Source organism: Phocoena sinus, chromosome 13 (genome assembly GCF_008692025.1).
Source record: "Phocoena sinus isolate mPhoSin1 chromosome 13, mPhoSin1.pri, whole genome shotgun sequence".
Taxonomy (NCBI): Eukaryota; Metazoa; Chordata; class Mammalia; order Artiodactyla; family Phocoenidae; genus Phocoena; species Phocoena sinus.
Genome location: NC_045775.1, coordinates 35,970,022 through 35,991,112, shown reverse-complemented (window position 1 = coordinate 35,991,112; position 21,091 = coordinate 35,970,022). Strand labels below are relative to the sequence as shown.

At 35.2% G+C, this 21,091-nt stretch overlaps 1 protein-coding gene across 3 annotated transcripts in view; it reads left to right on the top strand.

Annotated features, from left to right (window-relative positions):
• Positions 1-21,091, top strand: part of LRPPRC (leucine rich pentatricopeptide repeat containing) — a 106,691-nt gene that overhangs the window by 22,079 nt on the left and 63,521 nt on the right. For all 3 annotated transcript variants that reach the window (XR_004352827.1, XM_032652712.1, XM_032652711.1), the window contains 11 exons: positions 21-142; positions 247-305; positions 985-1,071; positions 1,685-1,811; positions 2,145-2,289; positions 2,603-2,748; positions 3,005-3,110; positions 3,192-3,299; positions 8,518-8,636; positions 10,589-10,682; positions 13,782-13,848. Coding sequence is in view for 2 of the 3 variants with exons in the window: in XM_032652711.1 (XP_032508602.1) it covers positions 21-142; positions 247-305; positions 985-1,071; positions 1,685-1,811; positions 2,145-2,289; positions 2,603-2,748; positions 3,005-3,110; positions 3,192-3,299; positions 8,518-8,636; positions 10,589-10,682; positions 13,782-13,848 (1,180 nt within the window). In the remaining variant the exon portion in view is untranslated. The remainder of the gene's footprint in view (positions 1-20; positions 143-246; positions 306-984; positions 1,072-1,684; positions 1,812-2,144; positions 2,290-2,602; positions 2,749-3,004; positions 3,111-3,191; positions 3,300-8,517; positions 8,637-10,588; positions 10,683-13,781; positions 13,849-21,091) is intronic.

Sequence of the window (21,091 nt, the reverse complement as noted above, 5' to 3'; positions counted from 1 at the left end):
GATTTAAATTTCATTTGTAGGTACTGTGTATGATGTAAGTCACTATAATGCTTTGCTTAAAGTCTACCTTCAAAATGAGTATAAATTTTCACCAACTGACTTCTTGGAAAAAATGGAGAAAGCAAACATTCAACCAAATCGAGTAAGTAGTTGCTATTATAAATGTTTATTGGTCATATCCACTTTTATTTTTACCCAGAAAAAAAAATTTTTTAGGCAGTATTAACTGGTCCATTTCATTGACAGGTGACATACCAAAGGTTGATTGCTGCTTATTGTAATATGGGAGATATTGAAGGTGCCAGGTATGTAGTTCTATAAATGTATGTTTAAGCCAACAAATTTGTAAGTCTTGTAAACCTAGAATATTTTCATTCTTTTTTTTCTAAGTTTCTACTTAGTAAGAAAATTATTTCAGAAGTATTTTAACCTAGCAAATTTGGTCATATGACTTAGATAAAATATAAAATTTTGTAAAAGGGGAAATGTAATTGAAAATTGCTGTTTTAATTAAAAATTTCATTTACTGGAGCAGAAGTTTAAAATTGTTGAGGTACAAAGCTGGCTTTACTTTTTTTTTAATTGCTGTTTCCAAAAGTAAATGTTCTTAACCATTTACACTGTATTCATTTATAAAACTGATAATATTCTCTTTTTTCAGTGATTTGTATAAAATTAGTTATGACATTTCTCTGCTCATGTAAAATTTATTAATACTTTTGGATGGAGGGTTTAGGAAATAAGGAATAAATTGAAATGTACAATCTCATATTTAATGAAATGAATCACTAAACTTTATGCTTTTTAAAGGTTAATTAGTACAGAAGAAACAATCAGATTTTTAAAACTTACCTACTGTTTTTAACAAGAGTACTTCAAGACTATTGATAGAACTTCAGGGAGTGGAATTTTGTGTGCACATGTTGTAAAAGGTGTTTTTCATGTGTATTTCCAAGAAGTATTTTTATTTCTCTTTTGTTGCAGCAAGATTCTTGGATTTATGAAAACTAAGGATCTTCCAGTCACAGAGGCAGTATTCAGTGCTCTTGTTACAGGGCATGCAAGAGCTGGGTAATGTTCCACCTAAGGTTTTATTCTCAAGTGAGATTTAAATTACAGAAAATTATTGTGGAAAATTCTTAAACTATGTTTATCTACCTCTCAAAAAAAATCTTGAGTGTGTGTGGTAGAACATGCACATCTTAAAATAAATTATTCTTAAATTTATCTGTTTCATCAAACTTTTATTTGAAGATTTCAGTTTTAAAAATTGGACTTGATCCAAAGTAACTGACTTTGTAAAGTTTATTAACTACTCTGCTAGTGACCTGGAAAATATTTATTTTTGAAGAATAATTTACTAAATGTTATTCTTTCCTAAAAAGGTAAATTTAAGTCACAACATACCAAGTGAAAGAGGGCACGTTATTTAATGTCTATGTAATTATTATTTAATTTGGTTTCTATTTTGGAAAAGTTACCTATAAAAATTTGAGATGTTTATGATCTTTATTATTTCAGAAATCTGTTACCAGTTTAATATGTATTTATTCTTTTCTGATGTTATGATTCTAAATGGTACTTAAGAATTTTAGTAAGCGTAAGTAATACATTCTAGATTAAATGATATGACATTTGGCAGTATTATGGTAATCTATTTTATTTTCTTTGAATTAACTTACAGAGATATGGAGAATGCAGAAAATATTCTCACAGTGATGAAAGAGGCTGGAATTGAGCCTGGTCCAGACACATACCTAGCACTGTTGAATGCATATGCTGAGAAGGGTGACATTGACCATGTTAAACAGGTGTGACTTATATAAATAAACATACTTTAAAATCATTTGTATAAACTGTGCTACATTTTGCAGGATGCAGAAAAGTGTAGTTTATATGTTTTTAAAGATATCTCTTGTAGACAGTCTTGAAGGAGAATTCTTACTATAGTTCAGTACTTTGGTGTTGATGTAACAGTTATTGTTGGAATAGAATGTTTCTCTTTTTCATAAAAGAAGTCTTAAACCTTTAGATGGTATGTGTTTCTAATTTTTTTAAATCTTGGTATTTTAATTTATTTAGCTCTAATAAAAAAAAAAAACTTGTGTCTAACTTGTTCTTCTAATTTCTGGAACTGTCTATAGACCCTGGAGAAAGTAGAGAAGTCTGATCTTTACCTTATGGATCGTGATATATTGCAAATTATCTTTAGCTTCAGTAAAGCTGGGTATCCTCAATATGTCTCAGAAATTTTGGAAAAAATTACATATGAAAGAAGATATATTCCAGGTAGTTTTACAATTTTTATTTTCATGATTTTTCTAAAAATAAGAATTACTATTTTTACATGATGGAAAGGGCATTCTTTAACAAGAGGGTATTGTGGTAGATGAACATAGGATTCTTTTAAAGTCAGCTTAATAAACTGAAAAACTTGAGTGAATGAATACGTGGGAATGTTTTGATTTGGAAGGATTTCACTATTATTTAGGCAGATAAATCCTTTTGGTATTTGTAGTTCATAAGTTTGTCTTTCATATTGGTAGCAGTGTAGAAATATTGTTCAAATCAGTAACAAAAGATGTCTTTGTTTTCTTTCCAGATACAATGAACCTCATTTTGCTTTTAGTCACAGAAAAATTGGAAGATACAGCATTGCAGATTTTATTAGCATGTCCTATATCAAGGGAAGACAGTCTGAGTGACTTTGGCAGTTTCTTTTTACGACACTGTGTGACTATGAATACGGTATTTACATAGTCCATTTTTTCTTTGTAGACAATGTAATTGGCAGTGAAACAATATTCTTTAAAATAAGAGAACATATTATGAGATTAGACCAACTATAAATATTAAGAGAACTTTGTTTTTGTGTTGGAAGATTATTGGATGGAAAGAGGGTGAGAAGTTCAAATTTTTTATCTCAAAAGTGGTAGAATATTTGCAGAAGGTCAAATGGTAGGATATTTGCAGATTCAGCTGATGTGGTGCCTTTCTTTTCTAGCCTGCAGAGAAGCTTAAAGACTACTGTAAGAAGTTAAAGGAAGCCCAGATGCACACATCTCCTTTCCAGTTCACACTCCACTGTGCTTTACTAGCCAAAAATATGGGTACTATATTCTCGTAATTAAAACCCACATAAGTAAGTTTTGCTGGGGTAGCTTTGTAATATTTTATGGTGTCTCTTTCAGATTTGGCAAAAGCTCTAATGAAGGCTCTGAAGGAAGAAGGTTTTCCTATCAGAACTCATTATTTCTGGCCATTACTGGTTGGACATCAGAAGGAGAAAAATGTTCAAGGTTAGGTTTTACCTTTTACAGATTTAATAGTGGTTTAGATATCCAGTATAACAGTTTCTACACACATCTGATTATTTGGGAAAACATGCTTATTAGATCTTATGAGAAAATAGAATTAAGTCGTAGTAAAGTATTAGGTAAACGTTTAAAAAACAAACATAATGGATTTCTTTCATCTTAATTTCCTTTTTTTTTTTTTTTTTGCGGTACGCGGGCCTCTCACTGTGTGGCCTCTCCTGTTGCGGAGCACCAGCTCCGGACGTGCAGGCTCAGTGGCCATAGCTCACAGGCCCAGCCGCTCCGTGGCATGAGGGATCTTCCCGGACCAGGGCACGAACCCGTGTCCCCTGCGTCGGCAGGTGGACTCCCAACCACTGCGCCACCAGGGAAGCCCTTAATTTCATTTCTTAATTCATCTCTGATCTTGATATTCAGAGTTGTGATTGTGGTTTTAAATAGTTCATTGTTTTTTTGTTTTTTTTTTTTTTTGTTTTTTTTTTTTTTTTTGCAGTACGCGGGCCTCTCACTGTTGTGGCCCCTCCCGCTGCGGAGCACAGGCTCCGGACGCGCAGGCTCAATGGCCATGGCTCAGGGGCCCAGCCACTCCACGGCATGTGGGATCTTCCCGGACCGGGGCACGAACCCGTGTCCCCTGCATCGGCAGGCAGACTCTCAACCACTGCGCCACCAGGGAAGCCCTAGTTCATTGTTTTTAAGTTTTTCAAAAAACTCTTTAGTTCTTGATTTTACATACATACAGTGTTTGAAATTAGTTTAGCCTTATTAAAGATAAAATATATACAATCAGACCATTTTCTTTGTGGACCAGTCTTATTTCTTCTTAACTGAGCTGAGTTAAAATAATAGGAAAGGCAGGAAAACTTTTATTGCAAAATGAATGCTCATGACCTGACAGCCAACTGATTGAAGGACAGAAATGTTCAATCTTTCAGGTTCTTAAGTACATTTAAGCATTTAGCATACTTTTACCTGTACACATGGGATGTCTATAGGATATGAATAAGAATTGAACAAATATTAAATTTTAGAGTACAGTATCTAATTCTTTGGTTTGCATTATTGGTAATTCAGAAAGAGTAGTCTCATAAAAAGATGCTTTTAACAGAAGTACTTCCCCCTTGGGGAAACAAAAAATGGTCTTTTTCATTTTATCTCGCCGTATAATGTGCTTTAGAATGAGATGCAGAGTTGTTAGTATGACATTGGGTGACAAACAAAATGCACAAACAACAAAAAAAAGTGCTTTTAGCAGACTTTCATATTGCAATTTTATTTAAATATATAGCTGTCTTCTGGTTTAAAGGAAATAGTGAAACAAGTATTCCCTAATTGTTTCTGGCTGTAAAAGTCTCTAAATCCTTTTTAGAAAAATTTTTGTGAAAACAATATGCTGGTTGATTAACTCTTTGCATATCCTCCAGTTCTGAAAACTCTAAGAGTTAACCTTTAACCCTAGTATTTTTGAACCACAGAAAGTTTGCATCATTCCATGAAAATCTTTGGCCATGTTAGTATTGTCCACAATTCACAGATATGAAAAGACTTTTGGTACTCCTGTTGAAATGTTTGTTTATTCATCAGGTAAATTTCATTTTCTCAGCCTATCATGGTATCTAGACTTGAATTGGTTACTACATTTTTACTACTTAGTAAACGTGAAATAATTCAGGTAATTCTTTCCATAGTTGTAGCTCAAACTAGTAGAAAAGTGGACTTTATCTTGAAGCCATTTTTTTCTTAGAATCGTAGAATCAAAGGTGCCTTGTTGAAAGCTCACATTATATTAATGAAGGAACTGAGAGCCCAGAGAGATTCAGTGGCTGATCTTAGGTTCCACACCTAGTTGTCAGAAGTGCTGGGATTAGAACTAGGATTTCTGTCCTCCTGTTGTAAATACTTATTTTTAATACCGTAACACCTCCATATTAGACACTTGTAAATATGCCGTACTTGTTTTATAAAAATTCTTAGCTCTTGGTTAAAAATTAGGTATCGATTTTGGCATTAAGGACATATTTAAAAAGTGGTACCAAGTTTTTTAATCAGTGAAGGTTTTAACTGGAAAAACAGGAAAGCTGGAAAGTTAACTTGAGAGTACAAGAGATTGTCAGCTGTTTTACAGTTTTTAAAAAGTACTTTCTCCTTTGCAGGAAGTCCTGAAATAGAGTAAAGTATGTATTCTACAGTCTTTTCTTCATGTAACAGGGAAATGGCTGTATATATTCTATATAGTTTCTTTAGTGTAAGATAAGAAAGTAAGATTCTTTTTAGTGCAGTCAATTTGTTTTTTGTCTGGGGAAAGTCATTATAAACTGGTAGAAATAAATAATTAACAGAAGAAAATGACTACAGAGATGGAGGATGTAGAGGAGTGTTTCATAAGGAATAAATAAAACCCTTCAGGAAATCAAAGAAAGGTATGTAGAGGTCAGATCAGACTGAACCAAGTGTTCAACAATAGGATGATCAAACTTTTATTGAATTCTAGAATTTTCCTGGCTGCAAATTTGGCCAGCCCTTAAAAAAGATTCTTATAATGACTTCCTCATGGCTTATCTTGCTAGTATTTTTCTCTGTTGTGCAAATGGAAAAGTCCTCTCTTAGAATTTTAGCAAATTAGCGCAAGTGAGAGGAAATAATGCAGAGTTATTGAGGGATTATCTACATCCCTTGGTATATTTAGGAAACATGAAAATAAGAATATAAAACAGGTAAAATATAAAAGGAAGGGCTGGTATGAAAACCTAAATGCCAGTTGAGTGAATGGTTGAGTAGATGATACTTTTTAAAAAGTAAGAAATTGCCTCCTCGTAAAGTGAGCGCTCTGGGTAGAGTCTAAAATTATGTGGAGTAAAGAGTCCTAGTTGGTGGAATTTGTTCAGGAAAACCATATATCTTTCCCAATAGTTTGAACTACTTTAATTCTTATAAAACTTTTTGAATGGAGACTTTCCTTTAGATTCATAAACTTTCTTGTGCCTACATTTGAAATATTTTTACTAGATTGTTTAAATTTTCTAAGTTCACAGAGGTTTGGGATCCTCATTTATCTAAGTTAACATATGATTATTTTAATCTTTTATTTTAAAAACAAATATGAATTGTATTTTTGAGGAGGATATTTGTAGGTATGTCAGATCAATCACCTTTCTTTCTCCTTATTGAGAAGTGTTTCCCTCTTCCTGTCCAACTATAGTTACTGAAGGGAATATCCTTGTGTGCTTCCTCAGAGTGCTTGAGGGAGTGATTGATCTTGGCTGAGCAATGGTGTGAACCCAGGTTTTCTTAAACCTGCTTTAGTTTCAGTTGGAAAGATACATGAGTTACAAATGCTACCAACCGAGGTCATCTAAACGAGCAGAATGCACTCCTCTCCCTGAAAAACATTATTGGAAAAATGAATTAAGAGAATAAAATATATTTGAGGCATAGATGATGAGGGGAAGTGTTTGTATAGGAATAGGAATCTTCTATCTGCAGTCAATTTGTTGGCCTGTTTTCAAACATTAGAAAATGAAATAGAGTTACCTTATGCTAAATTTTTGAAATTATTAGAGTATTTTAAGACAGCTAAAAAAATTAAATCACTGTTACTATTAACATTTGTTTAGTATTTTTAGGGTTTCACACTTTTTTTTTTTTAGTTTTAATGACCATCCTGGGAAGTAAATAGGCAGCTGTATTATCATTCCTGTATGCAAAATGACTTGATCCCACATCCTTCTGATTGGAGGGAAAAGTAGGTTTTTGCAGTTTTGTAGTGTTACAAGCACCTGCCAGCAATTAGGAGACAAGGTTTCTTTTTCAAGACACGTCTCTGATCTTGAAGAAATCGCTTACTTTAACATTTTTGTTAAAATACAGATTATTGGACTTCTAAAGGCATTTCCAGCTTTATTTAAATAGAGAAGTGTACACCCCGCTTCTCCCTGCCCACCCAGTAGGCTGAAATGAAAGTCTTGTTAGTATGAACCTGATATATTGATCTAAACTGAGATGTAATACTGCGGTTCTTTTTGTTCAGTATGTTCTGTTTTTTTCTGTTGTCCTCCATCTTCCTGTAGGCCTAGACCACAGAATTTCTTCCATACCTGTGGGTAATATTTACAATTTTTGTTACTTTGCTTCTATCCATTCAATAGGCATGAACTCTTATAGGTCAGAAAATTGTTCTATTTATTGAGTGCCTTGACTCGTATTGCCTTGCTTAATCCATGGATGGTGGGTAGAAGGATCAAGCCAAAAGGTACATGTTAAAGTGTCTAGAAGGCACGGTTCTGGCATATTGCCATTTCTAGTGTGTAAGCTAAGAAAATGGCTCAGAAAAGTGGAGTTACTTGCTCAGATTTACACTGCCATTAAGTGGAAGAACCAGGGTTGAAAGGTAGGTCTCTTTAAATTGCAAAACCTGTTTTTGTTTTGTCACTTCTCTGTAGTGTCTTATCAGACAGTGCAGTCATTACTGGCCAGAAGGGACATTGAGGACATTAGCACAAGACTATTACAAGTAATTGAAAAGCAGCTAAAAAGAAAAGAAAAGCAGCTATGTCCTCCTGTCAGGTGCTTAGTAATCTTTGCATATGAAGAAGAGCCCAGGGCTTCCCTGGTGGCACAGTGGTTGAGAGTCCACCTGCCGATGCAGGGGACACGGGTTCCTCTCCCGGTCTGGGAGGATCCCACATGCTGCGGAGCCTGCGCGTCCGGAGCCTGTGCTCCGCAACAGGAGAGGCCACAACAGTGAGAGGCCCGTGTACTGCAAAAAAAAACAAAAAAAAAAAGCACTTTTGTCTTGGAAAGATTTCCTCTAATCGCTTCTCTCTGCAGTATTTAGTCATGTCAAGTTTTATTTTGTAGATCTGTATTGCTCTGTGATAGCAATGCTGTTTTATGATCTCTGTTCAATTGGGATACTGGAAATTACTAAGCATCTTGCTTGTTTTCATTTTTCTTATAATTTCTAGGGTATTTCCTTAGCACTTTCTCCTGAATTAATAGGGAGAGATGAAGGAAGGAGCAATAAAATTTTTTCATTTATCATCTTACTATCCAGTTCTGTTGTTCTTTCTCTTTCAGATAAACAAAATGCCGAGTACTTTTCCTACGTTATAATTCAGAAAGTAAATGAACTGAACTTTTTGATTTTTTGTTAATTTATTCCAAGTTCCTCATCTTTGTGCTTCTAAATTTGATTTTACAGGTATAGTTGAAGTCCTCAAAGAAATGCATGAAATAGGAGTAACTCCTGATCAGGAGACATACATAAATTACGTGTTTCCATGCTTTGATAGTGTAAAGTCAGTTCGTGCTATTTTGCAGGTGAGTGCAAGTGTGGTTTTAATTTCATAATTGAAGAACATTTTTCCTCCCTAATGTTTTGTGGTAATCAAAGAAAAAAAAAGTCACTGAGCTGAGACTAAAATGGTTATGTTGGTATATAATTTTCTGAAGCTTTGTAAAAATATTGGTTAGCGTAACAGCTGTAGTTTTTTTTTTTTAATATTTATTTATTTATTTTGGCTGCACCAGGTCTTAGTTGTGGCATGTGGGATCTTTAGTTGTGACATTCAGGCTTCTTAGTTGTGGCATGTGAACTCTTAGTTGCAGCATGCGTACGGGATCTAGTTCCCCTACCAGGGATCGAACCTGGGCCCCCTGCATTGGGAGTAGGGAATCTTACCCACTGGACTACCAGGGAAGTCTAGCATCTGTAGTTACTAAAGTCTTATAAAGGTGAAGTAGTATTTTTCTTCTGTGTTGAAAAGACAGTATGTCAATATCAGACAAAATTTAAATGAAACAGTTTCACTCTTTAATCCCACTCTACAGTGCAACTGCACCTTTCATTTTTGAATATTACTTTTCACTCCTATATGAATTTTCATAATAAACTCTTAGTATATTTACTATTCTGTTTTTTTTTTTTTTTTTGTAAGTAATCTTTTGTATGACCCCAGAGCATTGTTTTCCTGCCAGATAATTCCTGTGCCCACCAGAATAAGTAAGGCATTTATAAAGGGGCATATGAAAAATTGACCCAGTGCACTGGGGCAGCAATGGTTACACTTTCCATTTTCAGAATAAAGTGCTATGCAATTAGGAACAACATGGCGGAGAACCACACATTTTAGTAAGAAATATTTTGTTCAGAAGACCTGTTTCCGGGCTTCCCTGGTGGCGCAGTGGTTGAGACTCCGCCTGCCGATGCAGGGGACACGGGTTCGTGCCCCGGTCTGGGAGGATCCCACATGCCGCGGAGCGGCTGGGCCCGTGAGCCATGGCCGCTGAGCCTGCGCGTCCGGAGCCTGTGCTCCGCTACGGGAGAGGCCACAGCGGTGAGAGGCCCGCGTACCGCAAAAAAAAAAAAACCAGAAACAAACAAAAAAACAGAAGACCTGTTTCCTAGGTGGTCACATAATGCCTTTATTTTTCTAATATTGTGTTAGAGTGTTCTTTTCTTTCCTTGAAATAATTTCATAATTACAGTCCTCTTCAAGGGAGAGTTTATGTCTTGAGTGTCTTTACCTTTCTTCCCTGAGTATTTAACAGTGTATTTTGACACTGTGCTATACATATTTTACTGTTAAAAAATATATTTAAAAAAGTAATTTTCCCACATGTTATTTTTCCCCAAAACCTACTTTTTTCACGGCACCTTTACATTATAGTATGTAATTCCACAAATGATTGTTTATGTTTGTATGATGTTTTATTGTGTGGATATACTGTAATTTATCTTGATTCGTTTCTTATTGATTAGTTAATTTTCAATATTGTGCTATTACTGTAAAGTGGTTCAGTAAACATGTTTGGCTAAATTTCAGCCCATATACTTAAATTATTAAATATGATGTTGAGATAAATCATTAGCCATTTGAAGTTAAATAAAACTAAATTTGATCTTTACCTCATTATATGTCTTAAAATATCATTTTAGATCAGTGCATTCAATTTTTATTTTGTTGTTAATTAGAGAATTGTTCTAATGTCTTCAATAGTAAACTCTTCCTAGAAGGAAGACACTCTAAGGGTAACAGATTATATGAATTTGAAGATAAGCATTTAATTTGGGATGTTGGGACTGTATCTCATAGCTTTTGCTGAAGTTTGGTTATTCAGTTTATTTGCATTATTTTAGAAAACGATCTTTTTTAAATGAAGGATTATCAGAATACGGTCATATAAAGAAATGGGAAAACAGGAAGTTTGAATGACATATCAAAATATTTTTAGCTGAGGTGTATTATCATTGAAATATGCTTTATCCCTAGGAAAATGGATGTCTACATGAAGATAGTATATTTTCTCAAGCTGAATTGAGAACTGAAGCAGTAAATGGAAACTTAGACTATATTTTATCATTTTGTAAGTATGCAGCATTAGAAGAAAGCTTGACAGGTGTTAATTTCAGTTACTTTTGAGGGCGTACAGGGTGGTTCGTGCCCTCACTGCCTGCCTCAGGTAGTTCAAAGTATTTTCCTCAAAAGCAAGGAAGTTTTTATGTTTTATTTAAGTTAGCCTTATAAGATAGTTTATGAGTTTAACTTGTAGGTAATTTGGAAGTAACTTTAAAGTTAATAGGACCTTGGAGATAACATGGTGTTAGGTTGGACTGGGGACCCAGAGGACTTGGGTCCATATTTATAATTTAGCTGCAGATTATAGGACCTGAAACAAATACCCGTATTGTTCTTTTCTTTCAATTTTATGAAATGGGATAGTATTGCCTATCTGTCTACCTTGTGGGAGTTTTGAGAACCATATGAGATCTTGTTTTTGAAAGTGTTTTCTAAACTAATGCTTATTATGACCCTAAGTTACATGAAGCCATCTCCCAGTCCTCATTATTAAAAACACAGTAAATGTTTCCAAACACTTATAAATGATAGGGTGCTTTACAACGTTCATCACATGTTAATAAACTTCCTCCATTGATAGATGAAGAAAGGCAGAGAGATGTTAAATGATTTGCCCAAAGTTAGTGATTGAGTCTGAACCAAGATCATCTAATCTTATGAACTTATTTTTCAACTATACTATGTTTTAATTTAATAAATTAGACATTTTTTAATTTTAATTTTTAACATATCTATGGCATTATTTTGACAGTGTTTCATATCTTGTGAAAGAGATATCATTTAAAAATAAATATACAAACATCAATTTCTAGCACACCGAAATGTTAAAAGTTAAGATTTTATTAACGTATATTCAAATTGTGTAAGTGGAAGCTTTGTTAAAACCAGATTACTGGTGTATGTTATCTGTGTTTGAGTTATTTAAAATAGTTTATTGTATTATTATAAAGGGAAAGGCGAAGTGTTCAGTATGAAAGCGTTGACTGTTAGAGGTGTAGTTATTTGAGTGTAAGATTGAGTATTAATGCTGGCTGCTATCCGAGAGTATTGATTTTGCCTTCTACTCTGTATAATATATAGATTTTCCATACTGACAAGATGAAAACAGAAGCATTAGCTGAGGGATCTAGGTGCATAAGGTGGATACATGAGAGCTGCCTTTTCCCTTTATCATACCATCCACTCTACTTCATTGTCAATCTCTTGAAATTTTTCACACTTGTTTGTTGCTAAGGAAACTAGATGCTCTTTGTCAGCAGCCTTCCAGCTTGCTGAGACGTTTCTGGTCACCTTTTTAATGAATAAAAACTTGATAACATTCTGTAAAATACTAATTTGAATAGTTTAGAAATAAGTTTCCAAGAGGTTGTTTATTAAATGTGAAAAAGAAAAATGCCATGAACTTAAAGACTAAAGAAGATTTCAGCTTCCTCACCCTTTGAATTACAGATCTGTGAAGAGCAGTTAGTTCTATAATTGCTGGTATTCCCTGTAGGCTGCTTATAGATAGGCACTTTTGGTTACTACAAGGAATGGCAGGTAGTAGAGAAAAGTAAATGGCTTGTCTTTTTTTTTTAATTGAGGTATAATTGATATACAATATTATATTAGTTTCAGGTGTACAACATAATGATTCAATATTTGTGTATATTGCAAAGTGGTCACGACAGTAAGTCTGGTTAACATTCGTCCACATACGTGGTTACAAAAATTTTTTTTTCTTGTGATGAGGATTTCAAAGATCTACTCTCTCAACAACTTTCACATATGAAATATAGTATTATTAACTGTAGTCACCATGCTGTACATTCCATACCCCTGACTTATTAAATGGCTTATTTTGATCAAGTTTGTGGAGTAGTAAGAAACATTTTCCCACTTGATTTTATAGGCATGGAAATTAATTTGATCAAGCAAAATTAAAGGTTACCGAAAAGCATGTGGTGTATCCACTTTAAAATTCCTGAGTGACTAAACACAGCTCATTTCAGAGATGATTTTTAGAGTTTTAAATGCCACATGAAACCACTGAGAAACTTACGCTTCCTGTTCAAGGGATCTAACAGTCAGTCTAAAGTATTTCTCCTTGTGTGTGTGGGTTAAATTTTTATTCATATTTAGGGAGATGAGCAAATCTTAAAACCTAGTGTGATTTTTCCCATGAGTTTTTTTTTAAGTTAACCAGCTATCTTAATCTTTACCTAAACTGTATTTATTAATTCTATCTTCAGAATTTACCTCCACTATGAGATCCTATCTAATTCCATCCCTCTTGAATCATTCAGTAGCTGCTTTGCATATATACAGAAAAGATTAAAACAATTACTTATAATATGGCACTATTTTAATATAGTGACAGGGAAAAATAAATTCAGGATATGCCTGCTGTGATTCTGTCCCAATATAATTATGGCAAGGGTTATGTGGAGAACCAGGTCTTACGCATTAAGGCCTGATTCTTATACTAAGGCAAATCAGGCTTAGAATGTCAGCATTGAAACGCTGTATAAATACCAAAATGAATAGTAGAGCAAACAAATCATCAGAAAAGTGAAAGATCAGTATAAATCAGTTACATAACAGAGGTAAAGAGGTTATTATGACTTTAGGTTGTCACTCTTGCATGAATGCAGGTCATAGATCATGTGGAAAATAGAATGAGGAAGTGTGAGTGGTTCAACAGAATCCAGCAACACTCTCAGAAAAGAACTTTCCCCCTCATCTTCTGTCTTTAAAGGGTAGTTACAGTCTCTCCCTTCATAGTGCCATGTTGTCCAGTAACATACAGCCTTGGTATGTGTACCAGACTGACTTTGAGTATGCTGGTAGATTAGTTAATTGCCATTTATAGAAAAGAATATTTATAAATTCATTAGTTGTATAGATTTATGTAAATGAAGTAAAGTGTTTTAAAAGGATAGCTTATATTGCCAGTATATATTTCTGCAATTTCTAATTAACTTTGTATGCAAACTTTAACATTTTAAAAATAATATTTCCCAGATGAAAATTGAAAGGTGTTGGTATAAATGTGCTTTCAAATAAATTGATAATTTAAGTTTTTGGTTTTGGTCTGGGGTTTTATGATGATTATTTTCTTTTGCAGTGGAATCAAATACATTGCCTTTCTCATTTGCTTCATTGAGAGGCAGCCTAATTCTAGGCTTTAGGAGGTAAGATGATCACCTTATATAATCTTTGCCTGAATATAGACTGATTTCTCCTTTTTGACCTACTGTGTGAGGAAAGAAACAGATATTCTTATCTTCCAATACACTAGTTACCTGAAATAACCTTATCTATTTTATTCTTCCTACTAAGTAGTTGTGAGTTTAGGCTGCCTTTTTGTATCATGTATTCCAAGAAATTCATACTGATTTGGTAGAGGTCTTGTTTCAAAAAAAGAAAGCACTCTTTGAATATGGCGAGTTGGAGTTATAGACAAATTTGCATGTATATTTGATTTATACTTTGAGCATTTAATTACAAGAGGAATTTTATTCAGTGTAATACTACTCTCCTCCTCGGTGTGCTCAGGGAATGTTAATGACCTTTTTTCCCAATTTTGTTGTTTTGAAAATATTCAAACATAAAGACAAGTTGAGTGGTAAAGGAAATACTCACATACCCTTTATGTAGATTCACCAATTGTTGATATTTTGCCATATTGACTTGCTTTCTCTCTCATACACTTTTTCTATAATATATACATATGGACATATACATATACATATATACACTTTTTCTCCTTTTTTGCTGAACTCCTTGAAGTTGTAGACATCATGATACTGGATCCTTCAATATATCTCTCTCAAGAATAAGGTCATAATCTATGTAATCCCAATACCAGTATCACTCCTAAAAATTAACACTACTATAATATCAGCTAATATACATTGTGTTAAGATTGTCCCAGCTGTTCTAAAATTCTTTTACAGCTGTTTTACTTTTTGAGGATTCAGTTAAGTTCATGCATGGTATTTGATTGCTATCTCTTTATTCTCTTAAAAACAATTCCTTACTTTTTTGGTGGTGGTGGGGAAAGAATCGAGGCTTCTTTCTCTATAGAATGTCCCTCTCATATTTTGTGTTTACCTAATTTTTCCCTCACGATCAGACTCAGATTGAACATTTTTAGCAAGTATATTTCATAGGTGATTGGCAGTTCTTAAGGAATATAATGTCAGGTGTCTAACTTTGGTGCCATCAGCTAATTTTGATCATTTGCTTACATTGGTGGCCCCCACTTCTCTTCCTTGCAAAGGAACCTCATCTCCTTTGTAATTAGTAAGGCGTCTTTGGGGTGATACTTTGAGATAGTGTGTCTACCCTGTTTCCTAGCACCTTTCACTCAGTGGTGATAGTAGCCATTGGTCCTTGTTGAATCAGGTGTTAGCAGAGGTGGTTGCAAAAGGATAAGTTTCTAATATTGTTATTCTTTCTTTGTTTATAATGTTAATGACTTCTGATATTGATCCCAGTAATTTTTAGACTGTTTGTTGATGGAAGCACTAGGTTTTCTGTTGACATCTCTGGAACCTCCATTGCAGGCAAGAAGAGATAGAACAAGTAGGAGGGATTCTTGTTGCCATTCTTTATTTAGCCAGTGCAGTTCCACTCCTCTCATACACCTACATAGATGTAAATAATTGCTGTTTTCCTGAAGTTAAGAAAAAAAAAAAAAACAAGGTCTGTGCCTATAAAGTTTGAAAAATACAGAACACATAATCAAGTAGATAAAAATGCTAGTAGAGCCAGATTTTAAAACAAGAACCCATAATGCATTTTGAAGTGAAATATAGTGACTTTTCATATAATTATCCTTGACAAAAGACTTGAAAAAAAGTTTTTCATATAAACTTCCAGATGATGGTTATTTCCTTCTTTACCTTTATTATTTTTCTTAGTCAGTTTGAAAGCCAGTTGTTATATTTCACAAATCCTACACTTTTTTTTTTTTTTTTTTTTTTTTTTTGCAGTACACGGGCCTCTCACTGTTGTGGTCTCTCCCGTTGTGGAGCACAGGCTCCGGACGCGCAGGCCCAGTGGCCATGGCACACGCTCCCAGCCGCTCCGCGGCATGTGGGATCTTCCCGGACTGGGGCACGAACCTGCGTCCCCTGCATCGGCAGGCGGGCTTTCAACCACTGCGCCACCAGGGAAGCCCTAGAGCAGCTTTTAGTCTAGGATTATTCCCACTAAAGTAGTCAAGCCCTACTATTAAGGTAGTATCCTCCTGATACTGATAATTCTGTCTGCTAGCCCATGTATTTTGAGATTATTAGGAATGTGAACTATTCCAATTCCATGTGTGGGTTCTGGGAATTGTCTTTTTTTGAGCTTCTGGAAAGTTCTCAGGTAGTTTCCTGGACTTCAGATTGTTTCTTCACTCGAACATGCTTATCAGTACTTAGCTGAAGCCTGAGGACAACCCTCTGCAGTTCTCCAGGGCTCTGTATTTGTCAAGGTCTCTCTGCTCTGATAGTCTGCCCTATAAAAACAAGTTTTAATTAGTCCCTTCCAGAGAAATATTTTAAATCTGTAGGTTCTAAAACTATATTATGTTGATGAATTTCTTATTGTAGATACTGAAAAGTTTCAGGTTGTGGTAATTTGGCATTAATCATAAGAATGTGCAAAATTTGAAGTATTTGACCAGAGGTAATTTCTTTCTTTTCCTCCCACCCCCAAAACAATTAAAAATTCAAAACATAGTCATTACAGTCCATTATCTTGGCATTAATGTAGCCTTCTATTCTTTCATTTGATGCTGAGCCAAATAGTATATATATTTTCAAATCCCTTTGTCAGTACATTCAGTACAGCTTTTGAAACAGTCACCTATCACATGCTTCTCAGGGTCCTGTTGTACTCTTCTGGCAACTTTAGAATTGGCTGAGTGACTGAAAGCTGTTCTGAAAACCAAACTGATTGGTATTGCCAGTAGACTCCTGCAGCTCCTATAAGGATTAGCCCATAAGAGATTCACTTAAAGTTACCAGAAAAAATTATTCATAGTTACCAGAAATAAGTTATAAAACATTAAATGAGATAGCATAGTCACTTTATCTAATTCTAAGGGAAACTTGGATGTGCATTTCAGTATTGGAATGCAATTTTTGTAAGAGTTATCTGCCTTTAGTATTACCTGCCTAATAGTGGTAGATCCATGGTCCAAGAGGCAGTAGTTCCTCCCATGTGTTCTGTAACCTATTTGGGCCCAGATTAATTTTTTATGCTATCCCACAATATTTTTGAAAGACCAACACTATTTTCTTCATATATTCTGAGAGTGGTGTTTAAGTGGCAAGCTAGTATTTCTGTAAATTGATAAGCTCAGGAGATGGTCATTGAATACCAATTAAGTGTCATGCCTTCCCGAAGTTTCCCAGTGTATAAACCAAACTGGTAGCCTATAGAGGCGAAGTCACCTATATAAAATGTTTAAAATTCAGTATTGCTATTAGTTAGGATGAGATTATTCAAGGTTATTAGGGAATTTTTACTTTAAAATTAAAAAAAAAATAAAGCTATTTTAAAGTATTTGAAAAGGCATTTACTCTGGTAAAGTTAGTGAATTCTTCTGTCAAATCCAGGGCAAGAATATGTTTAGTATGAATAAGATTTTCTTTCCTCTTAACAATAGTTCCAGCTGAACAAAGTTCAAATGAGAAGGAAGGCAGTGTACATTTTGTATATTAGTGAAAACTCCACCCCAGAAATATTGAGTCACTTCTAAGAGACAAAGTGTCGCTGAAGATAGTTCAAAATTTGGTTGGCAAATACCAAAAAGAGAAATGTTTGAGAATTGGCTTGGAGGCACTTAAGTCTTCGTAGTCCATAGATAAAGAGTTCTGTGTGATATAAGGAGAGATTTTTCTGACCCAATGGCAAGAGTTTGAACTTGACAAGTGGGAATCTGTACCACTGGAGCAGAGCTGCCTTTCACATGTTGAAAAAAATGAAGTTTCTGACACTAGCCCTGTCACAGTCAACCAAGTTAAGTGCCAGGTGTTAAGTTCCTCTTTTCAGTCAGCCAGTGAGGCTCCCACTCATGACATTTTTACAAGGAGAAGGGAAGTACTTCATGAAGTACAGTTTGTGAGTACTCAGGAAGTATTAGCTCTTAGCATGTGTTAAGGGCTGGGACTGTGAGGTAATAGGTAATTCAGGAATGAATAGGAATCTTCTTGCCCCCAACTTGTTAACTAGGTACCAGAAAATAGGAAAGCAACTGCAAACTATCTTGATAATTATGAATATATAGAGGAGAAGATACTATCTGAATGGATAAAGAAGATGTGGTGTGTACACATGCACACACACACACACACACACACACACACACACAATGGAATACTATTCAGCCATAAAAAGAATGAAACAATGCCATTTGCTGCAACATGGAGATACCTGGAGATTATCATGCTAAGTGAAGTAAGTCAGAAAGACAAATGTCATATATCACTTTTATGTGGAATCTAAAATATGATACGAGTGAACTTATTTACAAAACAGAAACACAGCCACAGAACACAAACTTATGGTTACCAAAGGTGAAATGGGTGGAGGAATAAATTAGGAGTTTAGGATTAGCAGATGCAAACTACTATATATAAAAGAGATAAACAACAGGTCCTACTGTATAGCACAGGGAACTATGTTCAATATCCTGTAATAAACCATAATGAAAAAGAATATATATATATATGTATATATAACTGAATCACTGTCTCTTTCTGCCAAGGTTAGGGGAGGAATGGGTCAGGGCAAGATGTGTAGAGAAGGTGCTGAACTGAGGTTAAAGGATGAATAAACATTTGCCCAGGGGAAGGAAGGGCATTCCAGGCAAAGGCATTGAAGCTGAGAGAACAGTGCATTTGGGAACCTGATGATAGATTGACATAATGGTTGCCCGTGAAATAATGGCAAGAAATAAAGCCAAAGTCGTAGCCTGGGGCTGTTCACAATTGCTCTCATTCTAAGTTATGAAGTTTAGACCTTGAGTCATGGCTTTCAGCCGCAGAAAGATTGACATAATGAAGGTTAAGACTGACTGGATATTTGAAGCGGGGAGAAAAGGGTACTGGTAAGGGTAGGTGGGGGAATAGGACAACAGCAAGAGATAATCAACAATTCGTGGGATCCTTTTAGGTGCCTGTGGAACTTCCGGTGAAGATAATTCTAAACTTAGCCTTTCTGAGTCTGTTTCTTCTTCTGTGAAACAGGGAATTTAAATGCCTGCTTGCAGGATTGTCTTAAAAATTAAAAAATAAAATGCACTTGGAACCTAGTACAGAGGATTGTTTTTAAGGAGCACCTAGGGAAGGAGAATTTCTGAAACAGATTGAGTAGCATCACTGGAAAACTGGCAGGGAATGATCAACAACACAAATCTCAAAACTTAGTCAAAGGGGACCAGAAGGTGTTAGTTGAATTTTGAATTGAGATTAGTGGTAATAGTAAGAGTACTTTTCAAGTGGAGGTTTGGGGCCAGAAGCCAGATTGCACGGATTGAGTGTGTGATGAAGAAGTGTTAACTATCCTTCACACAGCTTAGTTGAAAAGATTCTGTGTGGGGTTTTTTAGTTTGTTTTTTCTGGACCTGTGCCATCTGTCATGAAGCTTCACATTCAAGGTAGTGCTTTTTGTCATTTTCAGTTATTTTAGATATATGTACAATTTTGAGAGTTTGCCTCTATGCCTTCCCTAGGTACTTCATGCCAGGTTTGATGGCAATTTACTATCTTAGGGATATTTTTTGTTCTCCATTAAGTTGATGTTTGATGAAAGATATATTAAAGTAGCTTTTCTTAAAAAAAAAGTCCAGTTTATTAATGCTGAGAGTTAGAATAGAGATGTAAAATTTAGACCAGAGATGGTATGTGTTTATTTTTCATTATGGAGCTTTCAATCATTCACGAAAGTAGAACTCCAAAGTAGCCACTGCCCAGCTTCAACAGTTAAGATTTGGGCAGTCTTGTTTCATTTATTCCTTCCCCACCCCCACCCCCCTTTTTTCCCCTAGACTGTTTAAAATTATGGACCTCTTGTCATTCTGTCTCATATATACCTCAGAACTTACTTTAAATAAAACAACCACTGTAATGTTATCACACCTGACAAAACTAACAGTAATTGAGAAAACGAATTCACTGAAGTCCCAAAGGGGTCCATGGTACAGGACAGATGACAAACCACTGCAAATCTTGCCACTTAATATTGTGCACTTTTGGGCATTGGCTTCTCAAGTCCTTGCAAGCTGATTTCCCTACTCCCTTTATTCTCACCCTCCTCCCCAGCACCACCACCCCCTACCCCAATTCCTTAGGTGTGGTAAGCATCTATCTACAGGTTCAGATTTCTTAGAATTAAAGCGGATTCTAGCCTAACCAAAAAAGATGACTGATTTTTTTATCAATATAGATTTTTAGTGTATCTTATTCTTCACTGCACAGCATTTTATCTTCTTTTTTTTAACTAATTAATTTATTTTGGCTGCGCCAGGTCTTAGTTGCAGCATGCAGGATCTTCTTTGCGGCATGAGGAATCTTTAGTTGCAGTGTGCGGACTTCTTAGTTGCGGCATGCGGGCTTCTTAGTAGTGGCATGCATGTGGTATCTAGTTCCCTGACCAGGGATCGAACCCGGGCCCCCTGCATTGGGAGCGTGGAGTCTTACCTGCTGGACCTCCAGGGAAGTCCATATCTTCATATTTTGAGTGCTCACTCTTCTTTCACTTACTATTTGGCCCAAAAAAAAAAAAAATTTTTTTTTTTTAAACATATGGAAGTGTCAGGTAGTCGGAGGAGGCTGCTCTGTAATCAGTGGATGGATGAGTTGAAAAACTTTCTTGTAACAGTTGAGAGATTGTCTTCCAGTTCAGCCTAGAGATACAATTTTTAGGTCAGTTTATCATGTCTTCTGCTAACTGATTACTCAGAGTTCTTTCCAAAACTGGAAGAAACACTATTAAATGCAGGGCTTCGTAAACATTTTTTCCCCCACTTACGAATAAGATTTCATCTTTCTCAAAACTTTTCCTTAATGTGCTTTAGTAGGAGGGATGGTTTTTATCATAAGGCAGAGGATTCTAGAGGGGCATGGAACATGTTTTTATTTTTTGTTTTGAAGTACTTATGGAGTCATGGAAGTTGCAAAGATAGGACACAAAGGGCCTGTATACTCTCCAGCCATTTTCCCCCAATGGTTACATCTCATTTTATCACACGTATAGATTTGTGTAACCATTACTGCAGTGAAGATACAGAACTATGCCATCACTACAAATTACCCCCTGCCCCCAGTACCTCTTTATCTCCCATCCACCATTCCTAACCTATGGTAGCCACTAATTTGTTCTCAGTTTTTATAATTTTAGTTTGCAAAGGTTATATAACTGGACTCGTAGAGTATA